The sequence below is a fragment of the Meles meles genome, chromosome 16 (genome assembly GCF_922984935.1).
Source record: "Meles meles chromosome 16, mMelMel3.1 paternal haplotype, whole genome shotgun sequence".
NCBI lineage: Eukaryota > Metazoa > Chordata > Mammalia > Carnivora > Mustelidae > Meles > Meles meles.
Genome location: NC_060081.1, coordinates 58,609,211 through 58,631,663, shown reverse-complemented (window position 1 = coordinate 58,631,663; position 22,453 = coordinate 58,609,211). Strand labels below are relative to the sequence as shown.

At 43.3% G+C, this 22,453-nt stretch overlaps 1 protein-coding gene across 1 annotated transcript; it reads right to left on the bottom strand.

Annotated features, from left to right (window-relative positions):
• Positions 1-194: 194 nt before the first annotated feature.
• On the bottom strand, positions 195-6,539 carry LOC123927049 (agouti signaling protein). The gene is made up of 4 exons (XM_045981530.1): positions 6,302-6,539; positions 5,295-5,464; positions 3,978-4,039; positions 195-511 (listed from the first exon to the last, which is right to left on the bottom strand). Exons 1-4 carry the CDS (start codon positions 6,307-6,309, stop codon positions 335-337), a joined length of 417 nt encoding a protein of 138 aa, XP_045837486.1. The 5' UTR covers positions 6,310-6,539; the 3' UTR covers positions 195-334.
• Between the last annotated feature and the right edge of the window lie 15,914 nt (positions 6,540-22,453).

The window sequence follows — 22,453 nt, the reverse complement described above, 5'->3', positions numbered from 1 at the left end:
GCAGACAAGCGATTATGGAGAGGGCAGCGCTAGGGCTGTGGAAATCGGGTCCCTCCCCCCGCCCCGACCCGAGACAGAGCATGCGCAGTCCACGGGTCGTGCTCTGTGAAGGAGCCAGGAGTAAGGGAAAGGGATCTTTGCGATCCTTTAAGGAAACAGCCACACACTTTGGAGCAGCCTACATATATTTGGGGTTTAGCCGTGCCCAAGCCCAGTCTTCTTGAAGCCCCGCCTCCGGGAAGCTCCGCCCCAATATAAGTAACTGTACCCTCACCCGGTCCCAGGAAGCCACAGCTATTGGAAATCACCGGTCTCTGGAAGCAGCAGGGCGAGCTCAGCAGACCGGGCGGAGCACGCGGCAGGAGCAGGTGCTGCGAAAGAAGCGGCACTGGCAGGAGGCACAGGGGTCACAGCAGGCGGGCGCCGGCGACTTGCAGCTCGCTCGAGTAGCCACGCAGGGGGTGGGTGGCGGGGGCCGGGGCCGAGCCACCGTCTTCATGGAAGAGTTTCTCTGCGGGGAAACGCCGGGACTGCCCAAGCCGGCCACGCCCACCCCACCGGCCTCAAGTCGGCCTGGGAACTCCTTGCGCAGCGGAGGCCCCAGACCAGACATCCCCACCCGCTACCCCACGGTCCCTTGGACTTCATGCCCACGGGGGACTCCACGGGCACCTGCCTCCCGCAGTCATCCACCCCCTGCCTCCAAACCCATTAACATTTACTTACCTGGCTGGGCTTGGCCCACTTTTTTCCCTAGGGAATCCCACTCTGTTCTAGAGTTTTCACCACCTCTGTTTTCCCCCTTCCGGTGTATCCCCAATCTCTTCTCAGTCCTGCCTTCACAGTAAATCGGATCCACCCACTTCTTCACCGCTGCCCTCGGCCAGGCCACTATCCTCCCATTTACAGCCCAACCTCTGTTGCCCCAGACCCGGCTCTCAGAGGATGTATGTATGTATGTATGATGGCAACCACTCCGGCTAAAAGCTCCCAGTGGGTTTTCTTTGAACCTAGAATAAACCATAAACTTCACTTTGGCTCTTGAGGCCCTCAGGTTTGGTCCTGCCCACCTCTCTGAGCTGAGCCGTTGTTACCTTGCTGCCTGCATTCCACGCATCAAACAGAAAATGAGTAGCCATTAGCCATATGAAGCTTCTGAGTACTTGAAATGCGTCTAGTGCAAATGAAGAACTGATCTTCAAATTTTATTTAATTTTAATTAACTTTTTAAAAGGTTTTATGTGTCAGAGCGAGAGAGTGCGCACAAGCAGGGGGAAGGGCAGGCAGAGGAAGAAGCAGGCTTCCTTCTGAGTAAAGGAGCCCAATATGGGACTGGAACCTAGGACCCTGGGATCCCGACCTGAGCGGAAGACAGGCCCTTAAGGACTGAGCCACCCAGGCGTCCCTTAATTTACATTTTAAAATAGAAGCAGTGTAAAATTTTTTCTTTAAATAATTCTTTTCTTGTTGGTAGGACTACAATTGACTATTAAAATTTAGCATCGGAATTGAGATGTACTGTGAGTGTAAAGGGGCACCACCAGGTTTCAGACTTAGCACACACACAAACACACACACATAAAGTAATGTAAAATATCTCACTTTTTATATTGGTTACATATCAAAATGATAATATTTTGGATATATTGGGTTAAATAAAATATTACTGAAATTAATTACACGTGCTTTTTACTTTTTTAAATGTGGCTACTAGGAAATTTTAATTTATATATGTGGCTCACATTGGTTTTTTTTTTTTCTTTTTTTAAGATTTTATTTATATGAAAGAGCACAAGCAGGGGGAGCAGCAGAGGGAGAGAAGCAGGCTCCCTGCTGAGCTGGAGCCCAGTGTGGGTCCTGGGGTCATGACCTGAGCCCAGGGCAGATGTTTAACCAGCTGAGCCACGCAGGCGTCCTTCACATAGTATTTCTATGGGGAGTCGCTGCTTGAGATTACCTAATTTTTCAGTAAGTGCTGCTTCCTCGGGGAGGTCTTCTGAGAACGACTCTTCCCTTCATTTTCATCACCATGCTTTAATTCCTTTACAGTGTTTATCATTATCTGAATTTATTTTGCCTATTTATTGGCTTACTTGCTGTTTGTCTGTCTTCCCCATAAGAATGTAAACTCCATGACAGGGGGCTATATCTCTTGTTCCCTTGTATAGTCCCCATACCTAGCATGCAAATATATTTGTCAACTGTGTTTTTTTTTTTTTTTAAGATTTTATTTATTTATTTGACAGAGATCACAAGTAGGCAGAGAGGCAGGCAGAGAGAGAGGAGGAAGCAGACTCCCCGCTGAGCAGAGAGCCCGATTCGGGGCTCAATCCCAGGAGCCTGGGATCATGACCTGAGCCGAAGGCAGAGGCTTTAACCCACTGAGCCACCCAGGCGCCCCTCAACTGTGTTTTCTTATATGTCAATCACCTGATCAGCTTGTTCACAAAAGGTCTAGAAAGGAGCAGGGGCTTTCTCAAGATCACACAGTGCCAGGTCTAAGACAGGAATAATATGTGCAATTCAGTAATGCCTTAATCTAGTATTTCCCACAGTGTGGGAACCTGTGCCACAGTAGTATGATTTTAGGTGGTACACGACTATTAAGTGACATTAAATCACATAGTGAGAAAGGACCCTCTTTTCAATCTCTTTCAACTTGAAAGGCTCCGGTTGGTGCCAATTTATCATTAATGCTTTCCCAACTCTCTCTTCCTTCCTCCCTTCCTTCCTTCCTTCCTTCTTTTATATTTTATTAATTTATTTAACAGAGAGCGAGAGCACAAGCAGGGGGAGTGGCAGAGGGAGAGGGAGAAGCAGGCTCCCCACTGAGCAGGGAGCCAGCTCTAGGACCTGGGGCTGGATCCAAGACCAGGATCAGGACCTGAACAGAAAACAGATGCTTAAGCTTAACTGACTGAGCCACCCCAGGCTCCCTTTCCCAACAGTTTCTAATCTGACTTTTAACGCAAAGAAAGAGCTCCAGATTTAGAGCATTTGACAGGCAGGCCCATCCAGCTAAAATCCACTAACAATGTTTCATTTTCTTTATAATTATTTTTATGGTTACCTTCTATTTATGGCAAGTGATACTGATTTCCTATCATAGTTATATATTTTTAAGTTTTAATTTAATTTTTAAAATATTTGTTTAATTGAGAGTGAGAGAGAACGCAAGTAGCGGGGGAAGAGGGAGAAGAAGAAACAGATTCCCCACTGAGCAGGGATCCCCCCCTAGGACTCCATCCCAGGACTTTGGAATCATGACCCGAGGTGAAGGCAGACACGTAACTGACTGAACCACCCACGTGCCCCTTAAGTTTTAATTTTAAACAAATATATTAAGTAAATAAGTGAAACTCGGTTATGGCAAAAATTGTGGGGGGTGCCTGGCTGGCTCAGTCAGTGGAGCATGTGACTCTTGATCTCAGGATTGTGAGTTCAGGCCCCACGCTGGGTGTAGAGATCACTTACAAATAAAAGCTTTCAGAAAAAAAATTGTGAGAAGTCGTTCTGAAATAACTAAACTTTAGGAAACAGTGCATTCATTCAAAAGAACGAGAGATGATGACATCTCAGTCAGAGGGCTAGCTCATATAAGCAGATGATTTTTAGGGACACCTAGGTGACTCAGTTGGTTAGGCGACTGCCTTTGGTTCAGGTCATGATCCCAGGGTCCTGGGATGGAGTCCCGCATTGGGCTCCTCCTGCTTGTGCTTGCTCTCTTTCTGGCCAATAAATAAATCTTTTTTAAAAAGAAGATGCTTTTTAGCAGGTAAGCTATTTCACTTAGTGAAACTTAGCTCTCTGGGCTTCTGTGGGGGTCTGATTCAGAGCTTGAGGCCAGGAAGCCTATAGATAGCTTTCAGCTTCTTTTGTTCATGTAAAGCTGGAAAATCTTTCATTAAGTTCCTAGCTAGAATTCCCTTTTAAGTCCAGTCCCACCCCACCCCCACAATGAAAACTCCTGGTCCTACCTTGGAAGATTTCTTCTTTTCCTCCTCTTTTCTACTGATCCTTTTGGATTTCTTGTTCAGCGCTTCGAAGAGAGACAGAAGGAGCAAAGCTAGATGTTTCTGGAGGTCACGAACTGCAATAAATTGGGAGGAGCCGGAGGGGGCTCCAGGAAGTCCACGGTGGGGGAGAAGAGGGGTTGGTTGGATGAATTATAACTTGGGACTAGGCCAACAGGTTCTTGATAGCCTGGCTGCTGACTTGGAGTGTCCTCTGAGGGAAGGAAAAGAGGAAATCCAAGAAGGCCCTGAAAAATGGGTTCAGTGTCATGTACACGGATGGACCTGTGTTTCTTGTATTCCTCTTTTTCGTTTCTCAGAGCTATGGAGCCAGGCACACCTGATTTGAATCCTGACTCTGCCATTTAACAGCTCTGCTTCCTTAAGCAACCTACTTAAACTTCTTAAGTTCCAGTTTTCTCATCTGTAAATAGGGTATGGTAATATCCACCTTGCAGGATTGTCTTGAGGATAAAAAAGTTATGTTTATAAAGTGAGAAGTCTGGCACATCAAAGGTGATCAAAGGTGATACTTCCCTGATACATCGAGAATATTCTCTTTTCCTAGTGAGGCGCAAGGCAGTGAGGGACATTAGTTTAGAACTTGTGTTCTAGAATTAAACACCTGGGTTTGAATTCTGGCTCTGTCAATTAAGAACTGTGTGATCTTATATCAGTCATTTCACTTTAAGCTTCAATTTCCTCAACTGTGAAGTAGGAATGAAAATAGTACTCACTTTACAGTGCCTAGCACACAAGGAGTTTAACTGTTACTATTATTTTTATCAGGTGAAGTTGAACCAGAAAATGTTCCATGCCAGGTGTAATGCCCCTGGTGTTTTCCCTGAGCAGTTATTTTCAATTCTCAACCCTGAAAGGACTAGTTCATCCCTCACTCGGTTATATTCTGCAGCATTTTCTTACATTCTTATTGTTGATTTTTAAGATTTAACATTTTACATTTTAACATTTAATATTTTTACAGTTCTGTGATTCAAAAATTTCAGAAATACTAAGTTGAACCAAGTTCACGAAGTGTCTTGACTTCAGGGTTTCTCAGAGCCTTTAACATGCCAAAATTGTTTATTAAATTGGTGGTATGCAGGGCTTTTTAAAGCCATATGAGTCAAGGAATATTTTATTCTTCGAGGATTACTCTGAAGAATAAGCAAAAAGGAGCTCTGACTTATGTCAGTGAATCCTGGGGAGCATGTTTGACATCCTGTAGCCCCTTCTCATGGGCCAGAGTCCAGAGACTAGGCACCAAGACAGGCTACTTACCTACAATAGAGACGGAAGGGAAATCCAATATTTTCATGGAGGAATTGTTCCTTAAGCTCCTGTCATCCCTGGGCTTTTCTTCAGGTGCCAGGTGGCTGTAGGGAGTGAGGAAGCACAGGGAGACCAGCAGGGTGGCCAGGAGTAGGTGGAGGATATTCATCCCTGGAGGCCTGAGTATTACATAGAAGGCAGTCAGGCTGGTGGGCCAGGAGTCCTGGCAAGAGGACGTGTCATCCTCTTGCTTTCATTTTGTTCCTTTGGGCTGGTGCTGTGACTCATTTCATAAGTGTCCCAGTAGAGCTGGAGGACCACCAAAGCTTAGGACAGGAAAGGGGGGCAGATGAAGGATGAAGAGAGAAAAGGAGAGATGGGAGATGAAGAGAGACAAGGAAAGGAGGGAGATTGAAGCCAAGAGAATAGGAATACATTGCAGTTTTCTCTGTCATCCAGAGCATGGGGTGATGGTTTTTATTTATTTATTTTTTTAATTCAGTGGTCCCAGGTGACCCTAGACCTGGGCAGAATTTTTTATTGGTCCCCAGTAGTGCCTCACTGTGGCCAAGGTTTTACTAAGGTGCAGAGGATAAAGCTCCTAAGACTCTCTCAGAAACATGCAGTGATAAATGGCATCTTCAGACAAGTGTATGTTGTTGCGTATGCTGTATTCCCATGTCCGGAGGGAATGAAGTGGTATGGTTTGTATGAGAAGGATGGACCTGTTGACACAGCCTAACTGTATTTACTGACTTACTACTGGCTGGATTTTGATGAAGCAGACAGATCCCAGAGTGGATTTATTCCCATGAATCCTGTATGTGGTTTCCTAGACCACAGATCTGCCTCTCAAAGCCTAACCTGACAGATACTGAAACCAAATACTTCAACAAACAATTTACTTCTTTTGAGGTTAAGGGTTGATCTCTTTTCTACATCTGCCTGACAGGATGTTTGAGTGATCAAATCAAAAGGCTATAGTGTCCCCCCACCGCCCCATTCCTGGTAATTACCTTTGCATGGGACCTTCCTGCTGAGGATTGTGCCCAGAGTGAAGCCATCGATCGGTGTTAGTGTCCCAATCCTTAATGAGATCCCTGTGGCTTAAGCAGAAGAGACGCAGATACGCTCCTTACCTTCAATGTGAATCAGTCTTTTCCCTTATTTTCAGAGAAGTCTGGCCAAAGGAACTATCTCATTCTCCGGTTTCAGCTTGGTTGGGAGATTTTTAACTTCATGCTTCCAGGGTATGGTTCCATTACTCCCTGGACTCGCTCTTCATATTATCTGTGTTTTCCACTCATTACAACATGGCTGCTCCCTCCATGAAGATTCTTCTTTCCTACACGTATCTCAATAGAGCTCCCAGTTCTGACACAGTGAAGGGTAGAGACCTGAAGCCTTCTCTTCTCTGATGCAATTTCAACTACCTGTCTACAAGGCGTGATGGTGGCCAGTTGCTTTTACAATAATTGGTGCTTAGCTATTTAGAAAAATTCTGCACACAAATAAGAAACTGTGATTCCGAAACTCCAATTAGTGAAATGTGCCAGGCAAAATTCATCTAGGCACCAAGGGCTTGGGAAAATTTTTACTATAAAAGAAACAAATAAACAAAAAATAGAAGAAGATGAAAAGGAAGGAAAGAGAAGGAGGAAGGAGGAGGAGGAGAAGAAACTGAGTCTACAGATAACCCCAGCATAGATAGTGTACTATATCAAAACACCCGCTGAGAAAGAGAAATTTCTTCTTCACACACTGGGGCTCACCTCTCACTATACAGGGTCCTGTCCCAGGAGTCGTCAGTAGCAGCTCTCTGTGGTCAATAACAGATAATTCCAGGTCAAAAGAAGGGCTCTGAGATCAAGATGTTTTTAGATCAATGATTCTCCAAGTGAATCCAGGGATCTCTGGTGGGTCTGCAAAGATTCTTCCAATTGTTTTGTGGGCTGGGTCAAAATGCAAGGCGTAGAAGTGTGTGGGGTAGTTTATTTGTTTTGTTTTGTTTTCCTTTGAAACCTATTTTCCACTGAGGATTTCAATCAAAACTTAAAAGCACTAAAACAAGCATGTTTAAAGGGGACTACAAATATTGACAGGAGTTCAGCAAAAACATCTCAAAAATGTTTTCTTTTGTTTGCCGGCTTATTTATTTAATCTACTAAACAGGTAAGACTCTTTTGTCTTGCTCAAATAAGTAGTCTGAAGACTATATATCTTGAGACTCACCAGTCCAGATGAAAAAGTGAACCTTGCAAAGCACACCTTTTTGAGGGGAGGAAAGTCAGGTCCTTTCATCCCTGTTTCCCATTTTCCAATGTCATTTACTTCTTGGTCCTCTCCAAGCACTGCTTTTTAGTTCAATGCCCACTTTCCTGAAGTCAGAAGCAGCCACTGCCAGAAAGAACCCTTTTTTGCTTCTTTCACAGCTGTCTTTACTCAGGTTTCTCTTTCAGGGAGCAGGAGCTCAGGTGTGGGGTAAAAGGGATGTCAGCTGAGGCTGTAGCTTAGGAAGATCTGCTCCACAGCAAAAGTTAACCCCAGTAGAGCCTGAACTGTTGGAGAGGACTTTTTGAGTTACCTGCTCACTCAGTTATTAGCCATAAAGCATGACAAAGCTACCAGGCCATGAGATAAAATTTAGTATTTATGGCTAGGTCTGCCTTTCCCTCTCTAACAGAGCAACGTGCACATTCAGCTATTTGTTGGACCAATTTGCACAACCGTATCTCTTAGAAGGATTCCAAAAGAGGCTGTCTACCCTGTAGGTAAATGGTGTGGAAGCTGTAAATTGGAATGGACTTGGACACTGCGAATTGGATTTTGCTGAAGTATTTGCAATATTATTTACCTATCTGTTTAATTCCTTCATGTGTACAAAGTGCTGATAATTCAGATGCCACTCTGAACTACCTAGATTCTGTTAGCCCTCTTAATCCTTTGGTGCAGATCCACCCATGAATAAAGGAAATGATGTTCTTCCCACCTTGCTTGATAAGGTGAAAACAACTTGCTCACTCTTTCAGTGCGATTGGAGGGGGGGAAAAAGAAAGCAAAAGAAAAAGAAAAAACCCAATCCCAACATCTGGATGGAATTTATTACATACCTTTCTGGGACCACCACCCCCTCCCCCAGATGTTTCTGCTAATGATTCTCTCTTCCAAAGTCTGCAGAGGCTCAATGACTCAGCCTGCCAGAGAATGATTCTGTGCTGCCAGTTACTATAGGTTGGTTTAAATAGGTTGTCAAGATGCTGTAGCTGTGACCAAATCCCTGGCAGGGGGAGGTGGGGCAGCACATGCCATGCAAGCATGCTCACATATTTATGTGTGGATACCCAGTGGGAGGACTATTTGCCCTTCTGGAGAAACTGGAGGATCTGTATTATATTGTGTGGTGTCCCAGCCCTAGAATATGACACATGTGGGTAAAGGCCACAAATATATTTATGGCGTGAGGAGAAAATATCTGTTTGATGCCAGTCATGGCTAATGTTTCTAGGGTATAGCAGAAAGAGGACTGAAATATTAGAAGATCCTGGTTTCAGCTCTGCCATTTATAAGCCTTGGGATATGAAGCTAATTTATCTGCTTTCTCTGAGCTTCAGCTTCTTTATCAGTAATGTGGGTAACATATTATCCTCAGTGGTGATACTGGGGAATGAATTGAGCTAATGGTATGTAACATGATGGTGGGGTTCCATGCACATGAACAGCATATGAACCTTTATCAGTAACGTGGGTATATATTATCCTCAGTGGAGATACTGGGGAATGAATTGAGCTAATGGTATGTAACATGATGGTGGGGAACCATGCACATGAACAGCATAGGGAGCACGTTATGGCAAAAGAGAACTCTTCCTTGGAAAAAAAAAAAAAAGACCCCACAATTATAATGGGAACCAGGGAAGGAGTCCAATGACTGCCAAATACTCCTCTCTTAATGCAAATTTTGGAAGATATTTGCTCTTAAAGCAGAATGGAAAGGCACTGAACAGGAAGTTAGCAAATTGGTATTGTAGTCCTGATTCTGGTAACAGACCTAGACAAAATTGGGCAAGTCATTTACTCTCTCTGTCTGTTTCCTCACCTATATAATTGTGATATTCATAATTTCATTTTCCAAAGCATAGTATAATTGTGAAACTTGAAGAAGATGAGGTCTATATAAGAAAGTATACAACATATAAAAATAAAATTATAACTTGTATGAGTCAAAAACTTCAAAAGAATCCTGCCAACCCAGCAGTGTCTAATGTGCTCTGGCAAGCTTGTCTGAAACTTAGTTTAATCCTGTTTTTGTGGTTGAACAGAATATAACTGGCAATGCTTTCACCAAACACACCCAAATAGCCAGTCCCTTCTGTTCTATGTCTAGTTCTTGAAGAGCAATGAGAAATAATACTAGAAAATGAACAAAGGCTTACCTCCAGCTATTCTAAGTCTCCTGTGAGTGCATGTTTCTAGGGTTTTTTTTTTTTTTTAAAGATTTTATTTGTTTATTTGACAGAGAGAGATCACAAGTAGGCAGAGAAGCAGGTAGGGGGTGGGGGAAGCAGGCTCCCTGCTGAGCAGAGAGCCCAATGCGGGGCTCCACCCCAGGACCCTGGGATCATGACCAGAGCTGAAGGCAGAGGCTTTAACCCACTGAGCCACCCAGGCACCCTGCATGTTTCAAGTTTTTAAGCCATGTCTTTGATGGCTAGTACTGAGGAACATGTTTGGAACCCAATGGTATCAAGAGCTTGTTATATGTTCTGACCTTAAAATATAATAGAGCAAGCCAGGAGATCTGGCAGGCAGGGAAGGGGTCAAACCTTGCAACTTTAAGAAGCTTAAGACAAAGTCCTACCCTCAAATCACTTATCACCCAGAACCTCGTAAACAACTGACTTTCAACAGCAGCCCAGAAGGAGAACAGTCCTGTTTATCAGATTTTTTGTTCCCCTAACAATCAAATTAAATAGTTATAGAAGAAAGTTAGGAAAACCAATATTTGTCCTATTTTTTGCTTCTGCTTTTTCTTCTATGACCCAGCACATTGTGGATCTGCCCTGGGTGAAGAGATTATGGGAGAGGCTTATGGAGCAGGCGATCAATTCTAAGGCATTGAGGGTTTATCTTTCTTTTATATCAAAGGGCTGCCTGAAAGGTTCTTCCCATTTATGGGTCAGCCTGGGCCCTAAAACAAAGGCGTCTACCCCAAACTCTTCTGCATGCACATGAGGACATGTGAACATAGATCTTTGCCCACAAATGCTGCTTTTTGCATAGAGCCACTGAAGCCATGGGTTAGACGGGGAGCAGGGAGGTAGTGAGTGAACAGTGAGAATTAGGATTAAATCTTTCCTCAGGTGCCCTGGTCTTGGTCTGCAAAGGAAAAGACACTGCTAGCTACCCTAGCTCCAAGCATGCAGCATCTCTTCCCCAGGTTTCCATGAATAATCCCTGCTCACATATCAGTAAGGACAGGAACCCACTGGAACTAACACAAACCCTCACATTTAAAGTCCCAAGCAGATCCAAATCCAGACTTGCCACAGTGGGTCCATATAATCTACCCTTGTATAAGGAGTTACTTGCATGAATTTCTTTTTTTTTTTTTTAAGGTTTATTTATTTATTTATTTGACAGAGAGAGAAAGAGAGCACAAGCAGGGGGAGCAGGAGTCAGAGGGAGAAGGAGAAGCAGGCCCCAGGCAGAGCAGGGAACCCGACACAAGGCTTGATCCCAGGACCCCTAGAACACAGCCTGAGCCCAAGGCAGGCACCCAACTGACTGAGCCAGCCAGGTGCCCTTGAATTTCGTTATAATACTTGTGGATTCTCCTTCAGGAGCAGCTTGGAAAAATCTAAGACCCCCTCTTAGAAAACCTAAATCTAGTTAGATACATGGTAAGCAAGCAGATAAAGGGCTGCTTCTTAAATATTTTTAAGATGTGGGATATGTCCGTTCATTAGAGACAAGAGCAAATAGGGACAGTTTCCATTTGGGGGGCATCTGTCAGGAGGCTTTTAGGGAATCCTAAAAAGTTCTAGGGAGTAGTAGTCCCATTCTTCCAGCCTTTATTGTTTGAACTTCCTCCAGTCTGGGCTTGAGGACAGTCCAAGTGGGCCAGAAGTCCAAGGAGAGGGGGCCCCTTGGCAGGAGAGCTATACTTTTGAGTACGGGTTGTCAGGATTAGGGTAGGTGCTTCCCCCTTACCCAAAAATCTTGGCCCCTGGCTGGCCCTCCTTCCTCTAGTTTTTCGAGCCCTGTGATCTTTGCAAAGCAAACCATATGGTTTTGATTCTGGCTTCTAACTTAGTAAGAGCATTTCATGTCACTGGCGGCAAGAAGCCCTCTGGCCTCTTTTAGCAGCTGCTCTACATCTAAGAGAGGATGCCAGCTCTTTTGGACTCTCTCATAAAAGCCCAATGGGGGTAACATACAGTGTGGAGGAGGGGTACCCAGAATGGCTGTGGGGGTGGGGAGATATTCCTGGGATTCAAAGAGATAGACTCTAAGTTTAGGCACCTGTGGGTGTATGTCCAGAGAATTGCCCCCCAACCCCAAATTTCCATCTGAGTCTTCTGGTGAGACGACCCTCCTGAGAGACAGTAAAGCAGGACCTAGTCCTTCTGAAAGAGATAGGGAAGGGAAGTATTATCTGACAGAGGGACCACACAGATTTTCTAATCCCACAGATTGGTGCTTCAGTCACCCAAACAGTTGCAGTCAGATTAACTTCAGATGAGCTTCAGTGGGGTTGGGCAGAAGAAAATTCTGTGATTGGAGTGGTAAGGAAGGTGAAGGTTAGGGGAAGTTAATCACTTCTCAGAAGGGATCAAAGACAGTCTTATGTGAAAGGGGTGATGGTTACAAGCTAAGAAAAACCCAAAAGGAACATTTTGTTTATATAATGCTTTATAATGAGTCATTTGGTCTTGTTTTTGGACCCACGCATTTGCTGACCTTTCCACTTGGAATGCTTTTTAAAGTAGATCCCCATATAGTTATCTCCCCCTCACCCCCCTTTTTTTTTTTTGATTTAGCAAAAACTTCAAGCATCTCCTACGTTTTGTTAGTTATCTCCTTCTTATCCTCCAGATTTCAATGTCTCCTCCTCAGAGAGGGCTTACCTGACCAACCTCTCTCGGGGATCCCTTCTTATTCCCTATCACATCATTTCTTTCCTTCCCAGAACTCCTCATTCTTTCATATTACTGGCATTCTCCATTTAATTGTGCTTCGCCTTATTGTGCTTTGCAGATATTACATTTTTTACAAGTTGAAAATTTGTGGCAACCCTGCATTGAGCAAGTCTATTGGTGCCATTTTTCCAAAAGCATTTGCTCACTTTGTGACACTGTGTCACATTTTGGTAATTCCCACAATATTCCAAGTTTTTCATTATTATTATATTTGTCATGGTGATCTGTGTTCAGTGATCTTTGCCGTTGTTAATTGTTTGGAGGTGCCACCAACTGTGCCCACGTAAGATGGCAAACTTAATTGATAAATTTATGTGCGGTGACTATTCCACCAATAGGTTTTTCCCTCATCTCTTTCCTTCGGCCTCCCTGTTCTCTGAGACACAACAATATGGAAATAGGCCAATTAATAACCCTACAGTGGCCTCTAAGTGCTCAAGTGGAAGGAAGAATTGCATGTCTCACTTTAAATCAAAAGCTAGAAGTGATTCAGCTTAGTGAGGAAGGCATGTCAAAAGCTGAGAGGGGCCAAAAGCTAGGCCTCTTGCATCAAACAGTTAGCCAAGTAGTGAGTGCAAAGGAAAAGTTCTTGAAGGAAATTAAAAGTGTTATTTCAGTGAACACACAAATGATAAGAAAGCAAAGCAACCTTATTGTTGATATGGAGACCGTTTTAGTAGTCTGTATAGAAGATCAAACCAACTACAACAGTCCCTTGGGCCAAACCCTAATCCACAGCAAGGCTCTAACTCTCTTCAATTCTATGAAGGCTGAGAGAGGTGAGGAAGCTGCAGAAGAAAAGTTCAAAGCGACTAGTGGTTTGTTCTAAAGGTTTAAGGAAAACAGGTGTCTTCATAACATAACTGCAAGGTGAAGCAGTGAGTGATGATGTAGAAGCTGCAGGAAGTTTGGTGTTTTAAAATATATTTTTAAAGATTTTTATTTATTTAACACACAGAGAGAGATCACACGTAGGCGGAGAGGCAGACAGAGAGAGGGGGGGAAGCAGGCTCCCTGCTGAGCAGAAAGCCCAATGCGGGGCTCCATCCCAGGACCATGAGACCATGACCTGAGCGGAAGGCTGAGGCTTAACGCTCTGAGCCACCCAGGTGCCCCGAAGCTGCAGGAAGTTATCCAGAAAATCTGGCTAAGATAATTCATGAAGGTGGCTACAGTAAACAACAGATTTTAGATGAAATGGCCTTATACTAGAAGAAGATGCCATCTAGGACTTTCATAGCTACAGAGGAAAATTTTAATGCCTGGCTTCACAGGACAGGCTGACTTTTGTGCTAGGGGCTAATGAGGCTGGTGGATTTAAGTTGAAGTCAGTGTGCTCACTGACCATTCTAAAAATCCCGGGGCCCTTAAGAAGTATGCTAAATTTACTCTGCCTATGCTCTGTAAATTTACCAACAAACCTGGATGACAGCACATCTGTTTACAAGATTCACTGAATATGTAAAGCCTGCTGTTGAGATCTATGATGTTGAGATCTATGACTCAGAAAAAAGATTCCTTTCAAAATATTATTGTTTATTGACAATGCACCTGATCACCTAGGAACTCTGAAAGAGATACACAAGATTCATGTTGTCTTCATGCCTACTAACACAGCATCCTTCTGCAGCCCATGGATCTATGAGTAATTTTGACTTTCAAGTCTTATTATTTAAAAAATACATTTCACAAGACTGTAACTGCTATAGATAGTGATTCATCTGCTCTGATAATTTGCTCTGGGCAAATTAATAACGTTCTGGAAAGGATTAACCATTTTAGTTGCCATTAAGAACATTTGTGAATGGGCGCCTGGGTGGCTCAGTGGGTTAAGCCTCTGCCTTCAGCTCAGGTCATGATCCCAGGGTCCTGAGATCGAGCCCCACATCAAGCTCTCTGCTCAGCAGGGAGCCTGCTTCCCCCTCTCTCTCTGCTTGCCTCTCTCTCTGTCAAATAAATTAGTAAAAATCAAATAAATTAGTAAAAATCTTTTTTTAAAAAAAGAACATTTGTGATTCATGGGAAGAGGTCACAATATCAACATTAGCAGGGGTTTGACCTCATGGTTTGAGGGGTTCAAGACTTCAGTGAAAGAAGCAACTGCAGATGTGATGGAAATAACAGGAGAACAAGAAGCGGAGCTGAAGGTGAGACCGGATTGCTGCAATCCTGGGATAAAACTTCCATGGATGAGGAGTCGCTTCTTACAGATGAGTAAAGAAAGAGGTCACTTGAGATGGAAACTACTCCTGGTGAAGATTGTTGAAATGACAGCAAAGAACTTAGAGTATCACATAAACCTACTAGATAAGGGAGTGGCAGTATTTGAGAGGACTGAAAGAAGTTCTGTTGTGAGTAAAATGCTATCAAACAGGATTGCACGCTACAGAGAAATAGCTTGTGAAAGGAAGAGTCAATTCTTGTGGCACATTTCACTGTTGTCTTATTTTAAGAAACTGCCACAGTCACCCCAACCTTCAGCAACCACCACCCTGATCAGTTAGCAGCCATCAACGTCAGGGCAGGACTGCTCCACCAGCAAAAAATCAGGACTAACCGAAAGTGCTGATGATGGTTAGCATTCTTTTAGCAATGAAATGTCTTTTTATTTTTTTTTAAGATTTTATTTGTTTATTTGACAGAGAGAGAGAGAGAGAGAGCACAGCAGGGGAAGGGTCAGCCAGAGGGAGAGGGAGAAGCAGGCTCCCCACTGAGCAGGGAGCCAGATGTGGGGCTCAATCCCAGGACCTTGGGAACATGACCTAAGCTGACAGCAGATGCAACCGACTGAGCCACCCAGGCACCCCAACAAAATGTCTTTTAAATAATGTATGTACATTTTTTAGACATAACTCATACTTAATAGCATATGTTCAACTATGGTTGAAACAAAAAAATTCATTTGACTTGCTCTGAGATACTCATTTATCATGGTAGACTGGAACCGAAACTTAGTATCCCCACAGTATACCTATATCTGGTTTGTTTACTTGTTTTGTTCTGAGTTATACAACCATAATGTAAGCTCCTTGAAAATATCCTATCTATCTTGTTCACTGCTGCATCTTCAATGCCTTAGAATAGTGCCTGCAGAGCATCAGATGTTCAATCAGTATGAACTGAACAATGGAATAAATGAGGGGAAAGTTGGGATTGGGAGAACTAGCCAAGGAAAGCTAAGTAAAATTGGAATGGTATGCATACGGCTAGAAAAAAGAGAAATCAGGAGAGGAAATTGGGACCAGTAATCAATCTTCTGAGAAGGGGAAATAGAAAGTGAAAATAAAAGAACCACCACATTTTGTCTGTTGCCTTCCAGCTTTCATCATAGTCAACAAACCTTTGTTAAGTACTTTCTGTGTGCTAAGAGCTGCGAATACAAAGGTGAATGAACTAATGGGCTGAAGAGGATGGGGAGAGGAAGTAAAATCAGGAGTTGCTTTTGCTTGAGTTCTCAAGCCATTTCCTTGAATTCACCACCTGATAAGGAGACACAGAAGAAACAGCTACATGAAAATGGGAGTCTATCAGGACTGTTACGGAATTCAGTAAGGGGAACATTTCAGGGGAAATTACAGAGATGGCATATAATTTGGACCTTAGAGAAAAAAGATATTCCAGGCAAGGAAACAGCATGAGCAAAGGCGTGGAGGCGTGAAAGTTACTTGTTATGCCTGGAAAACAGCAGGCAGACCAAACTGTTCCCCGAGATGAGAACAGAGTGTACATGGTGAAATGGCTAGAGATAAGGTTAGAAACATGGATGAAATGATGAAGGGCTAGTCTTATTATGGGCCATGCTAAAGATGTGGATTTAGTAATATCAGAACAATCCAGATTCTGTAGTGATCTTATATGACCCCTGAGGAGTGGTGATATGTTAGCAAGTTCTCTCCATCAATGACAAAAATCAGTCAAAGAACTCTTGGGTTGATGCTCAAAGGTCGCAATGCACCTCACAGGTGTAGCCTCAATACAGTCCAGCTTTGGGTCTGAGAGAAGTGCTAGGCCAGGATACTGGGCCCCCAACTCTGACCCAAGGTCAGGGTGAGATGATTTTGTCCTACCAAGGGTCTCACACATAGCCAGGCCCAGGCTACTCCCCACCTCCCTCGGACTACAAGAGCTCCAGGTAGCTAAGGCAGGAGCAGCTGCCAATGGACAGACTAGGGTGAGATAAGCAAGACATGCATCAAGGGTGTAAGATTTAAGGGGATGTTGGGGTGCCTGGCTGGCTCAATTGGTGGAGCACATGACTCTTCATTTCAGGGTTATGAGTTTGAGCCCCACATTGGGAGTAGAGATTACTTAAAAATAAAAAAATCTTTAAAATTTAAGGGAGTGACAAAAATCTTAGTACTCAAAATGACAATATTTTAATGAATTAAGATAAAAATTTATGCAAAAGAAATCAATGATTGGGGGGCTCTCTTATATTATTCCATTATCCAGCTCATTATTCAAGGGTTAGATGGGATCTAGGGGCAATTCTCTCATGGGTTCTTCAAACTTCTTCCTCAGATCAGGAAATGAGAAGGCCTAAATCAGACCACCTCCCAGGAACTGGAACACGGGAGTACCAGTGCCATCCTCTCCAGTTAATCTGGGACATAGCAGAAGATGACAGAGCCATTTGCTGCTTACTTCCAACCTGAAGCATTCCCCAGTCTGTGGCTGGTATAGTATCAGTATGGATCTCCACCTACAGTTTGGCCTACTGCCTCTTCCTGGAGATGCCCCACACTCTGGGAACAAGGTATGAGGCCTTTTTTCAACCTGCTTGAGGAATTAATGGTCTTATTATCTGTGGTATCGCCTCCCCCCCTTTTTTTTTCTTCGTGAAAGAATGAATCATTCTTAACTTTCTCTATACTCCCCAACCCAAAAGAGTGACCAAGGTCTTTTGTTCTGGAGATCAGGACTTTTCTCACCCAGAAAATAAATGAACGCATTTGAGAGACTTTTGTTTTTGAAATCAGCCCAGAGTCTCAGAGGTGACAAAGTTGTTTTTACCGAGAGAAGGAAGTGCTCTTTGGATTAGACTGGGGTGGGGGGGGGGGGGGGCAGAGGAGAGAGAATCTCCCAAGCCTGGCTCTGAAACAAATGGTGCTAAAGGGCATGGTAGTCTTCCTGGACAGCCAGGTCCTGCTTCCACTCTCCCATAGACCCCTGGGATGGCAGAACCTTGAATGGGGAGGACTGTGTGCTCAGGGAGGTGAGCAAAGGCACTGCTATGTGGGAGCCTCAGCAGAAGTCTCCATGCCCCAGCTAGGCTTAGAGAAAAGGTCCTAGAATAGACAATAGTCCTGGGCAAAGAGTTTCAAGGGTGGCCAGCACTGATTAGAGAGTTTCCCCAAATACCTATAAGCCCCTGAAAAAGGACCAAGGTTGGATTTTATACCCATTGGTGGATGGGAGCCAAGGATATTTAATCTAGAAAACTAAAGAAATGTAATGTTTCCACAACCCATATGTCATGGAACAAAGCTTTACCTGTTAACAGTGTTTAACACCAGCCTTCAGCCCTTCCTTTAAAGTATTTAGGTTTCTTGGTTCAAAGAAACCACAAACTTGATTTGTTAACCTGCCTCTCAGGAGTTGGAAACTAGAAGTGTTCCAAGGTATGTGTGTATGGGTGTGCATTATGCTCTATGAAACATGCCTATTCCCGTCCGGTTCCTCTCTTACCAATTCAAAGAGCCTGAGTCAAAGGTAGACTTGGATAAAGACATCCCCTGGAAGTGGGAGAAAATGTTGCCGGGCAGAGTGGCATACGAGATTGGGATTGCTCAGGCAAGATTGGGCTCCTCAGGTGCACCTGTGAAACCCATCTGCAGGTCTGCACTGCCCCCTGGTGGCCACAACAGAGCTCTGCCCCCACACTTGGTTTGGGGAGAAGAATATCTGAGATATGTGCGTCTCTTCCAGCTGGAGCTCTTTGGAGACCCAGTAGTGTGTAGACAAGGAGAGAAGCCAATATCTGTAATCACCAAATTGGGCACTGAAATGTCTAATAAATGTTTTTTTCAATGTCACTATATAATTTTGGCATAGATATATTCAGAAAAATTAATTCAGTTCACTAGCTAAAATGTTCAGGGATTTGGGGCAAGAGAACGTCAGGTAACTGAGGTTTAGCTAAAATAATTTTTCTGTTTCTATTATTAAAGGCATTTTTTAAACCTATGAATACTCTTCTGACATTCAATCATTCAAACAATGATTGGGGACTTAGTTTATGCTATGCACTATATTAGAAATGGATATAAAGACATTGCCTCTGTCTGCAAAGAGCCCATGTTTCAGGTAAAGAGATATGTAAGTATAATGTAATTATATTTACTTATCATCAAGGAACACTCCTTATCTGTCATACATAAGGGACTGGTACCCTAAGTTTATATCCATTCAGGTAAATTTTCTTGATTTTGCACAGGTAACATGAGTGATGTATAGATAAAATCTGTAACTAGTATTTTTAAAGATTTTATTTATTATTTGACAGACAGAGATCACAAATAGGCTGAGAGGGAGGCGGGGGGGGGGGGGCAGACTCCCCGCTAAGCAGAGAGCCCAATGCAGGGCTTGATCCCAGGACCCTGAGATCATGACCTGAGCTGAAGGCAGAGGCTTAACCCACTGAGCCACCCCAGGCGTCCCATAACTATTACTTACAAAATAAAATATCTGAGTCTTTCAAAGTCAGTTTAAGAAATTCAAGGCCAGCCTCTGCCTTCGACTCAGGTCATGATCCCAGGGTCCTGGGATCAAGCCCTGCATTGGGCTCTCTGCTTAGCAGGGAGCCTGCTTCTTCCTCTCTCTCTCTCTCTGCCTGCCTCTCTGCCTACTTGTGATGTCTGTCTGTCAAATAAATAAAAAAAATCTTTTAAAAAAAATAAATTCAAGGCCATCCTAAGAGAAAAGTGAAAACACCATCATTAGACACCCAGCCCTGAAGAAGTCCACCTTAAAGTTATCAGGCCTGTAGACAGAGATGAAACTGACAAACCTTACATTCTTTGTCCTAGTCTGCAGTAGGGAATTTACTCTTCTTCTGATAAGGGACTTTAGATGTCAAAGGAAAACAAAGATTGAAAACAAACTCCTCTCTGAAAGGGTATAAATCAGCTATGGAAAAGATTTCAGAAGTCTTCTGGCCAGTGAATCTTTCTGCCCAGCCTGGTATAGTGCTGAGGCCTTGTGCCCAGATTCTAACAAAAAACCAACTTCTGTGGTTAGAATTATTTATTTATTTATGACTCCCCTTCTCATTGTGGATCATTCCTGGCAACATCTAAGTAATCAACTGGTTCCTCTTTGTCCCCCTCATTCATTAATCAGTGCATTCCCAAAGGCTACACATTTCGATTTTCAACCCAAGTTAAACATAATGAGAAACTTTACTGCTGCCAATGCCACCCCAAATCTCAAAGTTAAATATAAGGTATTTGGGGGTTGTCTATTGCTTTTAGAGAATTCTTGCCATGCTCCTTGCAGAAAAATAAGTTGACCTCATTAGTATATCATGTCATCACCATCGGCCCATTTTCTTACCAATTTTGGTGATGAAATCCTTCTATCACCAGAGCAGACTTGAACTGTCAGATTTCTGAAGCAATTCTCCTTTGGACTTACCCCTGGAAATGGCCGAGTGGGAAGCGTCAGTGAATTCAGAGACCAAGCTTTAGTTCCGTGACTTTGGTAGCCCTGCTTTCCCACTCCTTTTTATGCAAACCTGAGCTGTAAATAACCTCAAGCTATGGTGCCATGCTCAGACCACTTTATTTGTCCTCCTAGATCTTCTGTGCTCTCGGGGGCTCAGGGCCCTTTATATTCTCCTGCTCCCTGGCCTTTTCTGCCTCAAGGATCTCTACCTCCCAGGGAGTTACAACTCAGTAAGAGTTTCCTTGGTGTGAGTTATTTTGCTTTAAGGCTACTTTTCTATCACATTTCTAATATGGAAGGAGCCATAAATTGAAATGCACAATACTTAATTTTGGACACAAAGGATTTGGTGCAATTGAATTTCAGGCATTGTCTGGGTCTCCCTGAAGTTGAGCCTGCTGTGTAGGGGCTTCCTGTCCATAGCTTTGGAGCAGTTTGATAATTTGAAACATCACTTAGCTATGACAGATCCCTGGTACAGCCAGAACGCATCAGGTTCCTTTCTTTCATCTCTTCCTCTTCCTCTTCCCTGCTCTCCCTCCTTTCCTTCCTTTCTTTCCTTCTTTCTTATAAGCTTTATGCCCAATATAGGGCTTTAACCCATAAACCCAAAATCAAGAGTTGCCTGCTCTACCAACTGAGAAGCCAGGTGCCCCCAACAGATTTCTTAATTAGGACTTCATCCACTGCCATTCTCCAAGTTGAATCAATACCACTTACTAGCTATGTGACCTTAACGAGTTATTTAACCTCTTTGGGCCTCAGCTTCCCCAGATGTAAAATAGGGACAATGATACTCCACAGTGCTAGTGTGAACTTTAAATGAGATGTAATATGTATAATACGTAAATTCCAGTTCCTTTAACCTGCCTTCTACATTTTAGAGAGATTCTATTCACCTGCCTACCTCCTGCTTCATAGGTGGTATAAGGCTTGGGTTGAAATATTCCTCAAGGGCACTTCTAGGAAGGATATGGGGTGAATACCCTAGAAAATAACAAGGACTGGTCTCTCTCTTTCTCAGATTACAATGGTAAGACCAAGAGATACTCTGTCCGAATTTAGCTTCACTTCAGAGAATGCTTGCAATGTTCATTTCTGGGACAAGCCTATTGGTAGGCAAGACCAGGATTCATTAACATATCCCAGCCCAGAATCTTGAAGACAGCAATGATTTTTATTTTACAGTATGGGGTGGAAGGTATAAGATCATATATCTGGCAGATATATAAGGCTCTTAAGGGCAAAAGTATTGGTCGCAAGAACATGGCTTTACCAGGTCCATGTTCTAGATAATTATTTACATGACTCACAACTCTTTGAAGCAGGAATCCTCTTACTCTTGTTTATTTCCTTTAAGTATCTACCATATTTCTTTGCACATTGAAGGCACTTATTAAATTTCATGGGCTCAGTATCCTAGAACATGAAATCGAAGGGAAAAAATGTAACATAATTACCAGAGGGTAAGATCCAGACTGACTAAAAGAACCAGGAAGAAACCAAAGCTGGGCAGAATCTTTTCTCCTTTCTTCCTTTCTTCCTTCCTTTTTTCCTTCCTTCCTTCCTTCCTTTCTTTCTTGTTTCTAAGTTTTTTAAAAAAGATTTATTTATTTTAGAGAGAGAGAGAGTGAGAGAGTGCACATGTGAGTGGGGGGAGGAGCAGAGGGAGAGAGAAAGAAATCCTCAGACTCCCTGCTGAGTGCAGAACCCCATGGGGCTTGATCCCAGATCCCTGAGATCATGACCTGAGCTGAAATCAAGAGCCAATGCTTAACTGACTGAGCCATCCAGGTGCCCCTGGCAGAACTGTTTTCTATGTATCAGACTTGGCTCACACAACTTTCATCTGAGGACCTTCACCATCTACTAGATGGTGAAATTACTCATGAAAGTTACTCTTGCACTCAAGAAGACTATCTGAGGATATGTTGTTAGCAGCATAACTGGCTAGAACAGTAGCTGAAATAGATAGTCTTCTTCCTGAAGCCATTCTTAGTTACCAGCAAGTGATAAGTAAAACCTTTCCCCCTACTGTGGAATGGGTTAAGACAGTATGACACCAGCTATTTTGAACTGTCCATGGGGCTGGAGCTTGGTTCAAATCCCCTCTGCTTGGAAAGAGTCCTATTGCTTAAGAAAATTGAAGGTTTTCAGTCAATCATTACCTCCTCTGTGTTTTGTCCTTGATGCTAATGGAGTGTGTGCTACTGTAATTCATTAATTAAAATTCTCCTTTCCTTTAAAACTTAGTTTTGCTACTTTCAGGCTCACTAGTACGATTTTTCTTTTCCTGAGAGCTAA

Excerpts from the sequence above, each read along its gene's own strand:
- LOC123927049 (XM_045981530.1), bottom strand. Across the intron at positions 4,040-5,294 it reads CCCTTCCGTCTCTATTGTAG|CGCTGAACAAGAAATCCAAA; the intron begins GTAAGTAGCCTG and ends CTCTCTTCGAAG. Across the intron at positions 512-3,977 it reads AAAAGAAGAAATCTTCCAAG|AGAAACTCTTCCATGAAGAC; the intron begins GTAGGACCAGGA and ends GTTTCCCCGCAG.